Genomic DNA, 16777 nt, shown 5'->3' with positions numbered 1-16777 from the left:
TGCACTCACACAGTATGGTCTTCCTTTCCTCCTCCTCTATCCCCAAGTCACTTTTTTCCCCAGTTGAATAATTCATTTTGAAAGTGGATTGTAATCATTTCAGGGTGAGTTGGGGGGAAAACAATCCTCATGAGGAAACGTTCATACTTGAGACATACTCTTCTGCCTCTAGGACACTGCTTGGCGCCTGGGTTCAGATGTGGATTGCCCCGTCTTTTTAGGTCTGTGCTTTCTGTGGCTCTGTAATCTTATGAGAGGATTCCTCCTTCTCATTTAAATTCTGGCACATGGCCAAAAGGCAGAGCACTTGCGATCCCACCCTTAAAGAGCTAAATACTATTCTCAGTGTTGGTGCCCATGCTCAGTTTTAGAAGTACCTTAAGATAAACTGGTTCAACCTCTGCATGAAGACATGCTTAAGTAAATTAAAATAATAACTTCTGTTCTGCTTTATACCCAGTAGTATAATTTCTAGTGTGGGCCCGAATCTGACTATATGGACCATAGCGAGAGTTTACTTGCTAACATATATGTTTGTTTTCTGGGCAACAGAGGCACAGAATATTGGCATGATTGCTGGAGCAGTCTGTGGAGTGGTGGTAGGACTTTCCCTTCTTCTCCTGGTGGTGAGGCTGACGATAAGGAGGAAAGAAAAAAAGAGATATGAAGAGGAGGAGGCCCCAAATGAAATCAGGTAACGCCTTTTATTGAATCCCCCACCTCCCTTCTTTTAGTTTCACATAGAATCAGCATGATGCAAATTAACACATCTTTTCACTGCTGTTTTAAGTAACCTAGGTATAAGTGTCTGCAAAGGTTATTCTAAAAAACTTGTGAAGTTACCCTGAAATGTCATTGACAAATATCTTGACTGTGAGAATTATCTTTGTGTAGAAAAAATAGATGAAATGTTACTTTCCATGAAAAATGTAGCATAAAACCCAATAAAATTATATTAAATGCAAATTAATATAAAATTTCCTCTTTCTTGCTTGCAATTTTCATCATTGTTATGCATTTCCTTAGCCCTCTCCCGTACTGAATTTAGCCTGCTTGTCCATTTGGGTTCTGTAAGATCTGATTTGTTTCTTCTAAATTCCAATCTCTGTTGGGAATGCTGTGAGGCGGGCAGGTTCTCTCAGTCTTTCTTGAGTCTTTTGAACAACTGTGCTTCTGGATTTAGCTCAGGGTTGAAAATCCCCTGAGCGTCTGTGTGCAGAGTTGAGAAGCCTCGCCCTGAGCGTGTGTACCGAGAATGCTGACGCATGTTCTTTGAACTCATTCATTACATGCGTGTGAAGTCTGCCACTCGCTCCTCTAAGCAGAGGTTGGTTTCTAGTGAATTGAACCTAAAGTTCTCAGGAAGGAAAGTGCTGGAAAAATTTTTCCAAGAATGAGTTTTAGCTGCTCCTGCCCTTGAACCTTATTGCGTTGTTGCATCCTCTTTCTATTTGTAAAGGACCACCTGCCCTCATATGACGTCCGCGTACCATTGAGCAAGAACCTCTGTAATCCTTTCAGCAGCTGATCCCTCTGCCTGATGGTCAGGTTGCATACATAACCAGCAAGAAGCGGTTGGTTCTTCTCTGCCTTTTTTCTTGTTTCCTTTGTTTTCAAATCTTGGGTGTTGGTTTCCTTCCTTTTTTTTTGCAGTCTCAGCTTCAGCCTCTTCTTGCATCAACTTTTCACCTGTGATTGGTACCTCTCTCTCTCCCTCTCTCTGGGCCCAGTTCTTGCATTTCTTTTATTCCTCCCATTTTTACTAGAAGAAGAACTGGTCTCGGTTAGCCCTGTATAGGTGATTAGTCATTGTAGGAAAGGATTACAGAGCAGACAGTTGTATCTGAACTCTTTGCACTCATTCCACAGACCTCATAGCCACACACAGAGAGCCACACGTGCAGCATGTATTTCTAAAGCCATTCAACCGATATCTCTGCAGAGCCAGAGGGAGTTAAACCCACACAGTTATGTAGGGCAGAATTTGGAAGACCCAGTACCTTGCTCAGCCTGCCGGGCACATGTGCCCTGGGTGATCTGCAACTTCAATGAGCAACTGCTCATTGCAGCAGCGATTTAGTCTGGTAAAATGTATGAATGTTTCTGTTCTCATGGTGTTTGAACCCTGTTATCTGTTTGATTGCAGAGAAGATGCAGAGGCACCCAAAGCCCATCTTGTCAAGCCCAGCTCCTCTTCCTCTGGTTCCAGGAGCTCGCGTTCAGGTTCCTCCTCAACCAGATCGACAGCCAACAGTGCCTCTCGCAGCCAACGGACTTTGTCAACGGAAGCTACTCCTCATCTAACTCCTCCCCAGTACAGCCAGAAGGAGACGGAGGGAAGGGAAACTGAGCCAAAGAAAGTTGACTACGCTAACCTGATGAAAATGGGAGCCACGTTGGTCATGGTGCCTGCCCAAAGCCGAGCATTCCAGACCGTGTGACTGCTTACCAGCCACCTGGAGACTCCTGCTGTCCAGAAACACTTCGCATACCACCAGCCACATAGGGATAGTTAGATTAGCTTGTTACCTTCCTAGTCAGCTTAATTTTAATCACTTCTGATTATTCACACCACAAGAAGCCCTCCCACTCAAATCTGTCTTGCATCTTCCTGCACTGAGGTTCTGATACAGATTTTTTTTTAAGATAAATTTGAGGGAAAAGGGAGCCTTCTTTTTAAATTAACTCTTTAGGATATGGAGCATCAAGCATTTTAAAACTACAGCTGAAAAATGTCAGCTAAGTGCTGTATAAATGAAATTAAACCAAACCTCAGGATTTTTTTAAAAGGGATCAACAGAGGCAAAAAGGCGTACAGTGTTCTGGTGAGGTTTACAGGGGAGGGGAAAGTATTTTGTACTGGTTTTGGTGAACTTTCTAAAAGAACCATCCTCTTATCTGAATTTTTTGAGGCAACTTCTCTGCTGAGGATTGTCTGCTGAGCAACCTCAAGGGGAACTAAAAGCTGCCGCCTCATTTCTGCATTCAGTTTCCTAGTAAAATACTTTCAGGGGCTGTTAACTGAAGCAGAAAGGAAAAGTAACTCAAAAAGGTCCAGAGATGCAGCAGTAAGGCATGTGTCTGAACTAACCTCTGTACTAAAGAAAGGACCCTTCGTGTCAAGAAAACAGGTGCTTAATTGCCAGAATAAACTTAATAATGCACCAGTAGATATGGCCGGGAGCCTGACTCTGCTCTTATGGTCAGCACTGTAAACCAGCAGTAACTCCACTGGAGTTGTCTGTGTCAAATGAGCCTTAGTGAGATGAGAATCAGATGCTGAATCCAAAATGAAGGCAGCACCTCAAAAGGTAAGGGCTGCTAATCTGCCAAAAAGCCCTGGAGGAAGCATTTAGAAGATATTTTTCCTATTGCTATGCTGTGAATTCACCAGTTTTGGCATGAGCCGTGCTGTAGAAGCCTTATGGAGAGCTCTTCCCAAGGCTGAATGAACAGCATCCTGAAACTGACCTTCGGGCATCCAGGTAAGAGTGGACTGGCAGAGCATATTGTGAGGAAAACACACCAGGGCCACGAAAACAAATGCAAAACTAATGGAAGGAAATGTCTGGGTGTATTGTCCTATTTTATATCAGACACTGGGCCTCATCCTATTGTTGAGGCTTAAACTTTAGCAGGATTCAAATGAGCAAGAATCATACAAATACTTTCTGTGATTAAATTAGCCAGAATAAACATTTATAAGGGATATAAAGCCTTATGCTTCAAGTTGCAAGCCAAACAAGAAATGGTGCAAGACAGGGACAGGCTTCTGCAGGCAGATGCTCCTGTAACTCTCGTTTACACTTTCCTCTGAAGGACTTGGCTCTGGCCACCGCTACACACAAGACACTGAGCTTGTAGGTCCTAAATTCCTGTACTCTTAAACTGACAATTTTCTATATGGCCTGATTTTTCATTTGAGGGAGAGAAGGTTTTCTTCAGTCTGTGGAAGGACTCCACAGAAGACGGATCAGCACAGAAGAACCACAAATCTATAATTCTGTCACTCCAGGGATGATAATTAACATCCTTCTCTGACTGAGGCCCAGCATTCTGGCTGCTTTGCTTGAGATCTTAGAAAATGCTTGCTATAATTTCTCTGGGAGTACCAAAATCTGATCAAAACTGAGCCTTGGATTTTTACTTCCTTATGGGAAATAGTCTTGTAAAGCAACTTGCCCTATATTATCTGAGAGCTTCACTTCTTAGTAGCAGTCACCTATTCTCCTCACATTCATTAACATGTAACTTGATCTCTGTACCCAAGAGTCAACCTAACCACCCTTAGTAGGATAGAGTACCAGTCTGTTGTGTAAGGATCAGTCTTGGATCAGCGATTTAAACCAAGGAACCCTCTGGTATTAGACATTTGATAAGCTTCTATTTTCATGACAGCTCCTGGTGTTGAGCATTGTCATTTGACCTAGGCACTTGCCCTGGATACTCCAAAGGCACGTTCCTGGCTTGGCCATGTCTTGGTAGATGGTTGTGCCTGTTGCCATTTAGAAAAAGCGGCTGTAAGTGTCTGGGATTTCTTGGCAGTTTGCTCTTTTGCTGGGCCCTGAAGGCCTAGGCCCTCCAAAGCACTTGCAGGACACTCCAGAGCTGGAGAAGTCCTGAACAAGAGCATGAGCAGGACTTCTTAAGCAGTTTGTGGCTTTTATGGTAGCTTACTGTTCAGGAGTGAACGCTACCTGTGTTCCCTCAATGGATTATCTGAGGATGTGTATTCTATGCGTATACAAACAGGAGCAAATTTCTCAGTGAAGAACACATGCCGGAGCAACCAGAGGCTTATTATCACAAAACAAGGGTAACGAGTCAAACAGTTGAGCTGGCTAAGGTCTAGGTACAAAATACTTAGCTCATTTCTGAGTCATAGGCCAGACTTGCCATTAGCTAAGTGAAGGATTCTCTATCTACAGCCTAGAGGCCAGCTTGCTGCCAGCTATCTGAATCTGACCAGCCAGCTCCTGGCAATCTCTCTCCTGGAGGCCTTTGGGAATAGGCTGCAGGACAGGTGAGCCATGGCAGCCCTCTCCTGGCTTCCAACTTCCCTGGAGCAGCGAAGTCGCTCCCTGTCATATGAGGTACCTGTCTGATGCATGGGAGGAAAGGTTTACGGACCTTAGGTAAAAGAGGTTAGTCAGGAGCGACCAGTAGAGCCCCTGTCAGGAAGCAGGCTATGTGCGCGCCGGCTATCTGTGCATACACTGATGGCACTGTATATATAGTGTGGCGCTCTCCTGCCATGGACAGAAAGTGTGGGTGTCACTGTGATTTAAAATTCCTAAGTCTGAAATGCTGTGGTGCTTTTCAGACCACGCATCAGTGATCTCACAGGCAAACGCGAGTTGGTTCTGCACTTCAGTTGCTAACAGGAAGCCAAAAAGGGAAAAGTTCCTTACTCCAATGAAATACGAGAAAGATTGTTTCAAAGGCATGAGTATTTTATTTTCAAAGAGACATTTTCTGAGCTCCGGATGATAGCATCAGGAGTTTAACAAGAGAAGCAAATGAACCGTAAGCCAAACTCTATTTTGTAAAATAGTGTATTTAAAGCATTTACTGTCATATACCAATTATTACTAGAGTGTGATTACATGCATACAATCTTATGTAGCTTTCTTTTGTTTCTCAGCAGCTAAACTGAGCTTACATGTCTCTTTTACCTGCTATAATTGGTGTACTTGTACTGTGTCTGAAAAACTCGGAGGAAAGCAAATATTTATTACAGATTCCTTTGAATCAATGATTTCATAATTTTTGTTTGGTTGTTTTATAAATAAATGTGCTGCAGCGGAAGTGCTACAGCTCAACTCAGTTTGTACTATTGCTCCATCTTCTGTACTATGGTATGCTACACAATCTCGCACTAAAATCGGGGAAAAAGGTACGGAGGCAAAAATACCTTTTCTAAGCTAACAAGGATTGTGTGTGTACTTACAATGTCTAGAAACTGCAGGCAAGCCACACCTGATCCTGTGGGGGTTTTTTTTGGTCTAAATTACAAGACACAGTATGAAACATGATGTGTAATCTTGGATGTATTAAAGTAAATAGGGTTTTGACTTCCATGCAGCTATTTCACCTGAGATATTTTGGCTGAGGGATGTAGGTGCTTCAAGCTAATATGGTAAATACTGTCAGTGCAGACACAGCACAGATAAAAATCTAACACTAACACAGCTCTCCTACTGCTGCATATGCAACCTTACTTCTGAACCACCCTGTGTATTTCAGTTTGTCTCCTAAACTGTGTGTGAGATGACAGTGAAACCTTTAAAACCTAAGAGCTGTGTACAGACAGTTTAGATCTTGCCTTCAGATAAATGTTTTGAACCAGCTAACAGGAATCTCTAGTCAGAGATGTAGGTGGACTTTAGACTGACTAAATATGATTGTGGTTGATTTCTATTGCAATGGTTCAGCCTTCTTTCCCCAGGGTGCTTCATGCAGAGGTCTCCTAACATCAGCAATCCTCTTCTCTGCAGAAAGCTGTGAGTAAAAGTTGCAACACAGTACTGAAAGCACAATGACAACACAGTTGTCTGATAGGCGTGTCCGTCCCCTATCTCCTTGATGCATGAGGAAGGGCTATTACTGCCTCCCTCCCCAGTCAATGGCACCCAAACTTCTGATTAGGTGATATGCATTTCAAGTGGAGTTGTGCAATTGCATGCTTTTGTACAGTATCAGGAATCTTGGGTTATTTTTAACTTGGATTAGCTCATGCTGACACACTGAAGGGGATAACACAATGGGGAAGATGATGATCTTGGAAATGGGAGCACTGCCTTAGAAATGCATGATTTTCAGTCTTGAACCAGGGTGTGCAGATGTTGCTGTTGTATAAATAACAAATGCCATTATCATGAAAAGGAAGCATGCCTTTAACAGTCTCTGCTCTCTTGCCAATTCTGTTGTAACAGTTAAAAGGAGAAGCAGTCGTTGATCTAAGGTACCAAACTGGCTTCAGAAAACAATGTTGGAATTCATCATTTAAAAAAAAAAAAAGAAATTTGTCATTGTCCAGCCTTCTGGGCCTTAGTTTGTCTGACTTACAGTCAATGACCTTTGAAAAGTACATTAACAGCCTTTAATTTCTGTTGTAATGAGTTGGTTTCCTGACTGCCCTCCTCCCTGTACTATATTTTTTAGGTTGCCTTCACCTGCCATCAGTCAGCTGTGAAAAGTATGGCTGCACATCCAAGTGCCACTCTTTAAAGGTGCTAGTGGTGCTATTCTCAGGTCCTACTGAAATTCTGCTTGTGATTTTAAAAAAAATTAAAAACGCAGAGACAACCCTTTGCTAACAACACAGTCCTCCTGAGACTCGATGCATGATGTATTCAGCGCATGAGTTAGCACCGTATAGCTGAGAAGGATCTTCCAGGTAGCACAGACAGGAGTTCAGAGCTCCAAGAGCTGTACTCTGGACAGGGTGGAGTGTGCTTGGCATGCCACCCTTGATCAGCAAAGGGGCTGTGGTTCATATTGCCCCCCACGCCCTTATCTTTAAAGGCAAAGGAGGGTGGCAGCCCTTTGCTCTCCTTTCTTTGTCCTGTTGCACCTCCTGTCTCCCTAATCTTGTGTCCCCAAGTTTCAACCCCAAACTATGCCTTGTGTGGTCACCCAGAGGTCCCAATTCAGGTTTCGGCACTGTCTGTGGCAGAGCAGAACAAACGTACGAGCCACAAACTATTGCTTGACGTGAGTGACCTGCTGTGGGTCAGCATGCAGGCTCCTATCTGGTGCTATGTGGCAAGAAGAATCTGCGCATTTGTGGTCTGATAATAAGTTACCAGCTGTCAGCTGATCCAAGGTAACTGCATCATACTCCCCAGTAGAGGTAACTCAAGGTTGCTGTGAAAAGGTAAGTTAATGTATGTATGTCTCAGGCTATAGGCATGCACACAGGAAGTCATCGCGAAGAGCCATTTGACTGGGGTAAGGTTTAAAGATACGTGAGCTCCCTGCAAGCACTGGACTTTAAGCCATTAAGAGGAGTGCTTTTGTCTGGGCCAGGTCACTGTACAGCATTAAGAGCAAGCACCCGAATTGCTTTTCCGCATTGTTCCAGTTTTACACTGTAGAAGTTCCTTTGCACTTTTTCCCTGCTGCACGATTTCAGTCTAGCAAGGATATAGTTTTTGTATAGCCCTCCTCCTCGTGAACTCCCTTTGACATTTTCATGCGGTGTTTTATGTCATGTAAACATCTGACGCAACCCACAGCACTGCTGATGGGGCCTGGCCTTAGGTGGTTTATGACCTCTGATCAGCTTTCAGCCTCAGACTCTGAGACCAGCTGAACGTTTGTGGCCATCCGTCTGCTCGCCTGATCCCAAAGGACGCTAAAGGATCCCAAAGGAATGGTGACAGTTTTCCACTGATGTTCTGGGCCTCTATTTCCTTTCTACTGCAGTAAGTCATATGGAGAGCGTGCACCAAGAGAAGTGAGTAGCACTGACATATGATGAGGTATCGCATTACTCCTCAGCCCGGTTTGAGGCGTTACCACAACCAAGCATGAATAGCACCGATTATGGGCAAGAGAAATTCATGAAGGATTTACGAAGGATTAAAAAGTCAGATTCAAGAGAGGCCAGATTCTCCTCTGCGGAGAAAACACTGTGTTACTCTAGAACAACTTAAGCAAGGTGCTTTCCTCTGACTGAGCAAGAATTAGGGCTTGGTGAGAAATCGGAGAACCTCACCTTTTACCTTGTGAAACAGAAAATGGGAGATTAGGCTTGCAACACACAGCTAGGAAGGATTATCCCATGGAGTGATATTTAGTGAGGCAATTACTTTAAGTCTTTAAAAGCATTAGGCAATGAAGTATGAATAAAAACAGCACGTACTAAAAAAAAGCATTAAAAAATTACAAATCCTCTCATTTTTCTTAGGGCAGAAAGTGATCCCTGGTGGTTTGTCACAGGCTAGGCCCTTTTCAGCCCTTTAGGGCTCCTGCTGGCTGCGTTTTCCTCTCAGAAACTCTAATACTCTCTTTCCGGCCTGGATTTCATCTCTGCAAAGATGTAACAGTACATGCGGTTTCGATTTGCGTGCCATTAATTTTGCCGAGAGGCCGAGTCTGCTAAGTCTGTGCCCCGAGGCCGCCCGCCCGCAGCGCCCGGGCCGGGCCAGGGCAAGGGCCCGCACTGCGCTCCCCCCCTCCCCGCACCGTGTCCTCCATCTTGTCTTCCCCCCGCCCGCCACCCTCTATGCAAACGACCCCCACAGCCCCGCCATCTGATTGGTCAGTGCCACCGCAGCGCGCCTTTCCGCGCCTTCCCCCGCGCGCTGGAAATATGCAAACGGAGCTCCAAGCGCCGTGTCGCGATTGGCTGCGATTCGCGCTTTCGCGCGCTTTTTCCTCCCTCCGCTTACTCCTTCTGTCTTCGCTAACCGATGACGTCACCTTCATGCAAATACAGCGGCTGCGGAAGGGTTCTCATTGGCTCCCGCGCACCCGAAGCTCCACCCCGTACCTTGCGGGAGGGGGATGAGCGGAGGAAAGCGGTAGGTGGGGGGGGAAGAGAGGGGAAAACGCATGAAGGTTCGAGAATGCCGGCCGGCGGGCGGGCACGCCCCCTTCCTGTGTGCGTCACGAAGGGCGCGGGTTCCGGCGGGCGGCCATTGGCGGGAAGGGGTGCAGAAAGCGCGAGCGAATTGGCTGGAGCGGCGAGCAGGGGCGGGCGCTTCTGGAAGGTTCTGAGGGGGTATATAAAGGCGCCGGGGCGGGCGGCGACCGCTCTCATTCAGCAGCAACCTCCGCGGAGCGTCTGCCTTTGTGCGCGCCTGGGTCTGTCCGCGCCGCTCAGGTAACGGGGCCTGTCCTGGCGAGGGGAGGCGGTTGCCTGGCGGACCGGGGGGCCGAGGGGGAGCGGCTTGAAGCTGGGGTCCGTCCTGCCCGCAGCCTGGAGTGCCTTTGCCCGCGGGAGGGGCTGTGGGGACAGAGGCAGGGTCTGGGGGCGCCATTTTGGCCCCGCGCCGATCATTTTTCCTGGTTTAGTGCAGGATAGCAGGGGTTTCGCTGAGCCTTATTTTTTCGCCACAATGCGATTTAATGGCTGTATTTTTCTTATCTTTTTTTTCCCATTTTGTCGGGTTCCCTTAAGACAATCTAGAAAAGAGTAGTGGGGGGGGCTTGGCCCATATCGCCCCCCGCTAGGGGAAGGTGGGGGGGCGGATGGGGTAATGCTGGGGGGGGGGSGGCCGGGGCATGCTGGGGGTTGTAGTCCCTGGGGGAGGAGTGGGCTTGTTGGGCCACCACGTGGTGGCGAGGGAGGCTCGGGGAGGCGGGGGCGGTCGGCGTCTCCCCCCCCCCGGCTCGGTGCTGGGTGGGTTGGTGCCGCAGCCGCACTGGGGCTGTGCCAGGCCACATGGCTCGAGAAGCTCAGCCCCTGCGAGGTGGAGACTACGTTTCCCAGCATGCAAGATGTCTATCTCCCACCACGTGATCTGAGTGGGGGGTTGCATGATGGGATATGGAGTCCGGGGCCACGTGCTCTAGCACGTGGTTGGGCTTTTCACTTTTATTATCGAACACAAAGTACCCTGACTTGTAAATGTATCTTCTATGTGTTGAAAAGAGCAATTGCTGCTAAAATGTGGATTAGTAGAGCATTCAACGTTTAGCTTTCCTGAGGCATACTTACCGCGGGAGATCTTAACTTCTGATGAGCTATTTGATGTGTAGGTGGCAGCCTGTAACAAATGACCTTACCGTTCAATTATCACTTTCCAGACAAAATGTCGAAGGGACCAGCTGTCGGAATTGATCTTGGCACCACCTATTCTTGTGTTGGTGTATTCCAACATGGGAAGGTGGAAATCATTGCCAATGATCAGGGTAACCGGACCACGCCAAGCTACGTTGCCTTCACAGACACAGAAAGGTTGATTGGTGATGCTGCAAAGAACCAAGTTGCAATGAATCCAACCAACACAGTCTTTGGTAAGAAGGCCAGAAGCTTTATGTGTGTGTGGTTTTTTTGTTTTTGTTTTTTTTGTTGTTGTTTTTTGTGTATATATGTTTGCTTTGGATTATGATCAATTATGGTAACTGTTGATAAGAATTTATAGTGAGTGGCAGGGTCAAGTTTACTGTTGGGAACTTAAATGGCTAATTAACTTAAGTAGCATGACAAGCAAGTAGTAAGTTGTTGTTAATATTAAGCAATAGGAAAGCATATGCCTTACAGCTGAAAGCTTGCTTTCCTGTCACTGAATCAGAGTGCTTGTGGCAGTTCTAGCATTAAATGCTCTTGATTAAATGTGTTAGTCTTAATTTCTAGTTTGCACTAAGATTTTTTGTTACCATAACTACAGCTGTTAGGTGTGGGTTGCAGTTAGGCCTGTGAGTTTCTAGTGGCACGAGTTTGTTTGTGTCTTAAGTTGCAGCTTGCTTACTACTGCCTAAAACGAATTCTTGGCAAGGTACTAGTAATGTTTTTGTGCTGCGATTGAAGATGCTTATTGTAGTCCATTACTTTTCCAGATGCAAAACGGTTGATTGGGCGTAGATTCGATGATTCTGTTGTCCAGTCGGATATGAAGCACTGGCCTTTCACCGTGGTGAATGATGCTGGTAGACCGAAAGTCCAGGTGGAGTACAAAGGAGAGACCAAGAGCTTCTACCCAGAAGAAATTTCTTCAATGGTTTTAACCAAAATGAAGGAAATTGCAGAAGCATATCTTGGGAAGGTGAGGTGTAGGACTTCTCAGGGAAATGTAACAAAATTTGATATGCATGAGTATTAACATGTACAACTCATTGTTCTGTTTGCTTTCTTCTAGACTGTTACAAATGCTGTTGTCACTGTACCAGCCTATTTCAATGACTCCCAGCGCCAGGCTACAAAGGATGCTGGAACCATTGCAGGGCTCAATGTACTCCGAATTATCAATGAGCCAACTGCTGCTGCTATTGCCTATGGTCTGGACAAGAAGGTAAGCGATGGAATCACTGTTTCTGACTAATAGACCTGCTAATCTAGCAATAGAAAAATCATTKGTGTGCGTGTGTTTGTTTTTCACATGAATATGAAACTTCCCTTGCAGGTTGGTGCTGAAAGGAACGTTCTTATCTTTGACCTTGGAGGTGGTACCTTTGATGTGTCAATTCTGACTATAGAAGATGGCATCTTTGAGGTGAAATCCACTGCAGGTGATACTCACTTGGGTGGAGAAGATTTTGATAACCGCATGGTCAACCACTTCATTGCTGAATTCAAGCGCAAACACAAGAAAGATATTAGTGAGAACAAGAGAGCAGTTCGTCGCCTCCGCACTGCATGTGAACGTGCAAAGCGTACCCTCTCTTCRAGCACTCAGGCCAGTATTGAAATTGATTCTCTCTATGAGGGTATTGACTTCTACACATCGATTACCAGAGCTCGCTTTGAAGAGCTGAATGCTGACCTGTTCCGTGGCACCCTGGATCCTGTGGAAAAAGCTCTGCGGGATGCTAAATTAGACAAATCACAGATCCATGACATCGTGTTGGTTGGTGGGTCTACTCGTATCCCAAAGATTCAGAAACTTCTACAGGATTTCTTCAATGGCAAAGAGTTGAACAAGAGCATCAATCCTGATGAAGCTGTGGCTTACGGTGCAGGTAATGATAGCTGGTCAAAAGTTGCACATCTCTTCCACTTTCTGCATATTAATAGCTAAAGCTGTTGGGTGAGGTTGTTGGTGCACTGACAGCTGAGCTATATCTCAGCAGCACTGGTGCAGGCCCTAAGTTTTGCACCTGAATCAATAAGCCTCATAAGGCAATAAGCTTCTCTCTTGCAATGATGAATCAGATTCCAAAGCCATTCGTAGTTTCCACCAGAAGTCTACTAATGATGGCCAAAATCTTCCTTGGATGTCTGAGCGAGCTATTGGGGTAGCTACAGTGTAAGGTACATCTCTTGCAGAGTTCTTACTTTGTTCTTTTTTTTTCCCCTAGCTGTCCAGGCTGCTATTTTGTCCGGTGACAAGTCTGAGAATGTACAAGATCTGCTGCTGCTGGATGTGACACCTCTGTCTCTTGGTATTGAAACTGCTGGAGGTGTCATGACAGTCCTGATCAAAAGAAATACTACCATCCCCACAAAGCAGACTCAGACGTTCACTACCTACTCGGACAACCAGCCTGGTGTGCTTATCCAGGTAGGCAAGCAACACTGAAGTGACCTGATGATTGGCTCGCTCCACTAATCTTTAGACACTGAACAGTTATAAGTAAGCATAAGGCAGGCGACCTGCTTGCAGCTCATAAACGATGGCAGTTATACCTGGTTGCAATGATGAAAGTGATTCCAAAGCCATTCGTAGTTTCCACCAGAAGTCGAAAGACTTATGTTGGTCCAAGTACCTTCCTTGGATGTCTGAGCGACCGTGTCACTTCAGGATAGACCCTATTATAACTTTATTTCTGAATGGTCAAACTTACAACATTTGTTCTGGCTTGCTTTCTGCTAGGTATATGAAGGGGAACGAGCTATGACTAAGGACAACAACTTGCTGGGCAAGTTTGAGCTGACTGGTATTCCCCCTGCACCCAGAGGTGTACCTCAGATTGAAGTAACCTTTGATATTGATGCCAATGGCATCCTGAATGTGTCTGCTGTGGATAAGAGCACTGGCAAGGAGAACAAGATCACAATAACGAATGACAAGGGTAAGCATCACATGTTTCTGCAGGTGGGAGACTTCACAGCTGCTTTTGGTTTGTAAAAGCACTCTTTTCTAGCTTTATCAGAACTTGTTGTAATAGGCATTTTTATAATTACAGCTGTGAACCCTTTATTTTTTAGTGCAGTTAGCCCTAAGTTTCTCGGGAGGCTCAAGAAGCAGTTTAAGATAAGGGCACCTGAGATTTTGTGGGCCTTCGTACTGCCTGTGTACCCAAGTTATTAGGCTAAGTGTGGAACTTGCAGTGCCACAGGAGTCTTCAGTCTTTGGCTGAAAATGCCTAACTGAAAAGCATAATCTGAAACATGGTTGTACTCTACAGGCCGCCTGAGCAAGGAAGACATTGAGCGCATGGTTCAGGAAGCAGAGAAATACAAAGCAGAAGATGAGAAGCAGCGTGATAAGGTGTCTTCTAAGAACTCCCTGGAGTCTTATGCATTCAATATGAAAGCTACTGTTGAAGATGAGAAGCTCCAGGGCAAGATCTCTGATGAGGACAAACAGAAAATCCTGGACAAATGCAATGAAATCATCAACTGGCTGGACAAGAATCAGGTATGTTTGTATTCCTTTGGACAGAGTTTACTTTCAGCATGTTTGAGCTAAAAGAAAGCTCAGTGTATAGAGAACTGGTTGCAGTGATGAAAGTGATTCCAAAGCCATTCGTAGTTTCCACCAGAAGTCGAAAGACTTGTGTTGGCTTAAGTACCTTCCTTGGATGTCTGAGCGACCACAGACCCTGCAAGCATACAGCTTTTTCTTCCTCCCAGTTCAGACTGGTTAGCTTGCAAGTCTGACCTTCTGTGATCCTGTTGCTTGAGCAATTGAAGCTCTAAGACCTGTTTAAGGGAGTCTTGAAAGAGGTTTGTTCCATTGGAACTAAACCAAGCAGAAGTGAAAACTTCTCTTTAACCTGGCCTGCCCCACACCTTGCTTTTTCTGAAAGGTGGGCTTTTATTGGGTGAGACTCAAAATGGTTAAGCAATATAGTGCCAGTTAGCTGCCAGGCTATGTGCGTGTCAGTATAGCAGGTACTGAGCTCTTTGTCCTTTTCCAGACGGCTGAGAAAGAGGAGTTTGAGCACCAGCAGAAGGAGCTGGAGAAGGTGTGCAACCCCATCATCACAAAGCTGTACCAGAGTGCAGGAGGGATGCCAGGTGGGATGCCCGGTGGATTCCCTGGTGGTGGAGCACCTCCATCTGGGGGAGCTTCTTCCGGACCAACCATCGAGGAGGTGGACTAAAGACACTGGGAAATGCATTCCACTAGCAGTTAGTATTGGAGGACCCCCAAATGGGGGTTAGATTGAAGGACCCAAACCTGTAGGCACATCTGGGTATATTGCCAGATTAAAACTCCATAACTGAGCTGCTGTAAAAAATTTCTGGGCATTTTAAATACTTGAACATGTGCACAGGAGGGGAGATGAATACCATTGCACTTTACAGTACTGTAAACAAGTGGAAATGCAATTCATGTCCTAAGGAATAAAAACTATTTAATGGGCATCACAATGCATCTTTGTTCCATTTTTGGGTGTGTGTGTCTATTATACCAGTGGGGGAAAATTCAGTAGCACAAGAAAAGGTCATACATGTTTCCAGCAGTAGCTGAGTAATTCCTTAGTTTTAGCCACATTGTGTCCATGGAGACTACAGCTTTAGCAACCTCTAGTGACTTGAAATTCTTTCAAGTTCCACCTTTACTTGCTGGAATCTCTTCAACTGAGAAGAACCGGACTCTAAAATTCTAGACAGGCTGCTACAATTGCACATCTAAACCAGCTTGGAGGTGGCATAGGCCAAGCTTTACATCTTGTTTAAGGTAATAACACAAACACAGCATTTGGGGGTTGAGTGTTGCTACTCCTGAAACAGTGGCTGCTGCTTCAAGCTACAGGTCTGAACTTCATCAAAGCAGTTCCTCTGCCCCTTGCTGCAGCTGCAAAAACAATGTAATGAACCAAGCTCAAAGCTGAGTTTAGCCAGAGCCAGGCTACGTCTAGCTAAAAGGTGGCAGGAGAGCTTTTTAGCGTGTTTGGGTAATTGTTTGGGACTTGCCTGGAAGATAAGTACCTCCCATGCAGTACAGCACTGACGTGACAGTGAACATCATTGAAAGATCATAGCAGCTACCTCTGCCTAATTCAATTTTAGTCTTGGAGCCTGCACTAAGGTAGCAGTAACAAACTGTTGGCTCGCTTTTGCTCAGGAACTGACTAGTGTTTTGTGGAAGAGGTTTTATTTTGGTCTTAAAGCTGTCTACACTTAACTCTTAGCAATAAAGAGTATCTTCAAAAGGACATAAAAGATAATCATTCTCTAGACCTTGACGCCACTGTCATCAGAAAAGTTTTGTTTTCACCCTTGGTGGGGAGGGATGAGTTAAAAGATGTCTTTTTTGAGTTAGAGCTGACTCTCATTCCTTGGCTGTACAGGTAGCCTTGCACACCTTCAGTAAGGCTCAAATTAGATAAGTAAATGATTCACTACACCTTCTGTAAGGAAGATGTAGGCTTCAGGCTTGCACCCTCCTGATTTATTCTTAGGTCCTTTCTAAGTTAAATTAGTTTTCTTTTGATTTTTCCTAAGGGGCTTTTGCTCCCCAATCTCTGGGGAAGAATTTTTTTTTTTTTTAAACAGAAGTACTTAACTATTGGAAATCTCAAAAAACCAAACAGGAAAAGTAGTCTTGTAACCATTTAATATTCTCATAGATTGGTTCTTGAGGCCATGTCACCTGCTTGCAAGAACTTATAGTGCTGCCTGGAGTGGAGCTGCTAAAAGAATTGCCAGGAGAAAAGTGGATGTTCATATAAAAAGTGGAAGGCTTTGTATATCATCCCAACAAGGCTTTTTCTGTTTATGTACAGATATTTTTGGATTCCTTTTTTGATCAGTGGGGTTGCAAAAGGGATGCTGCCGTTCGGGTGAACATTGTTACCTTTGTACTCCAGGGTATTTGTCAAAAAAAGCCCTGAGGCATAATCCATGGGATGGGGAAGTGAACTAGAGCTGCAAGATCCGAGTTCTGTTCCTGCCCTTACTGTGACTTTTGATCAGTAGCTTAATTTTGTTCCG

The 16777-nt window shown here is 45.2% G+C and overlaps 2 protein-coding genes and 3 non-coding genes across 5 annotated transcripts in view; all 5 read left to right on the top strand.

The window, feature by feature from the left end:
• The window catches only part of CLMP (CXADR like membrane protein), a 42948-nt gene extending 40463 nt beyond the window's left edge, over positions 1-2485 (top strand). The window contains exons 6-7 of the mRNA XM_026071755.1: positions 553-694; positions 2147-2485. Of these exons, the coding sequence (XP_025927540.1) occupies positions 553-694; positions 2147-2441 (437 nt within the window). The 3' untranslated portion in view covers positions 2442-2485. The remainder of the gene's footprint in view (positions 1-552; positions 695-2146) is intronic.
• A 7240-nt stretch (positions 2486-9725) lies between these two features.
• Positions 9726-15211, top strand: HSPA8 (heat shock protein family A (Hsp70) member 8). Its single transcript, XM_026071677.1, has 9 exons — positions 9726-9832; positions 10759-10968; positions 11512-11717; positions 11811-11963; positions 12075-12630; positions 12970-13172; positions 13485-13683; positions 14020-14252; positions 14755-15211. The coding sequence occupies exons 2-9, from the start codon at positions 10764-10766 to the stop codon at positions 14938-14940; spliced, it is 1941 nt and encodes a 646-aa protein (XP_025927462.1). The 5' UTR covers positions 9726-9832; positions 10759-10763; the 3' UTR covers positions 14941-15211.
• On the top strand, positions 12807-12897 carry LOC112968974. The gene has a single exon (XR_003254515.1). It is a non-coding gene; the product is annotated as a small nucleolar RNA SNORD14 (small nucleolar RNA).
• Positions 13302-13398, top strand: LOC112968973. The gene has a single exon (XR_003254514.1). It is a non-coding gene; the product is annotated as a small nucleolar RNA SNORD14 (small nucleolar RNA).
• Positions 14331-14427, top strand: LOC112968972. Its single transcript, XR_003254513.1, has one exon. It is a non-coding gene; the product is annotated as a small nucleolar RNA SNORD14 (small nucleolar RNA).
• Positions 15212-16777: the final 1566 nt, after the last annotated feature.

This window comes from Apteryx rowi, unplaced genomic scaffold (assembly GCF_003343035.1).
Source record: "Apteryx rowi isolate R43461 unplaced genomic scaffold, aptRow1 scaffold_33, whole genome shotgun sequence".
NCBI classification, from domain to species: domain Eukaryota; kingdom Metazoa; phylum Chordata; class Aves; order Apterygiformes; family Apterygidae; genus Apteryx; species Apteryx rowi.
The sequence above is the reverse complement of the archived record's forward strand: the minus strand, read 5'-3'. Positions and strand labels throughout refer to the sequence as shown.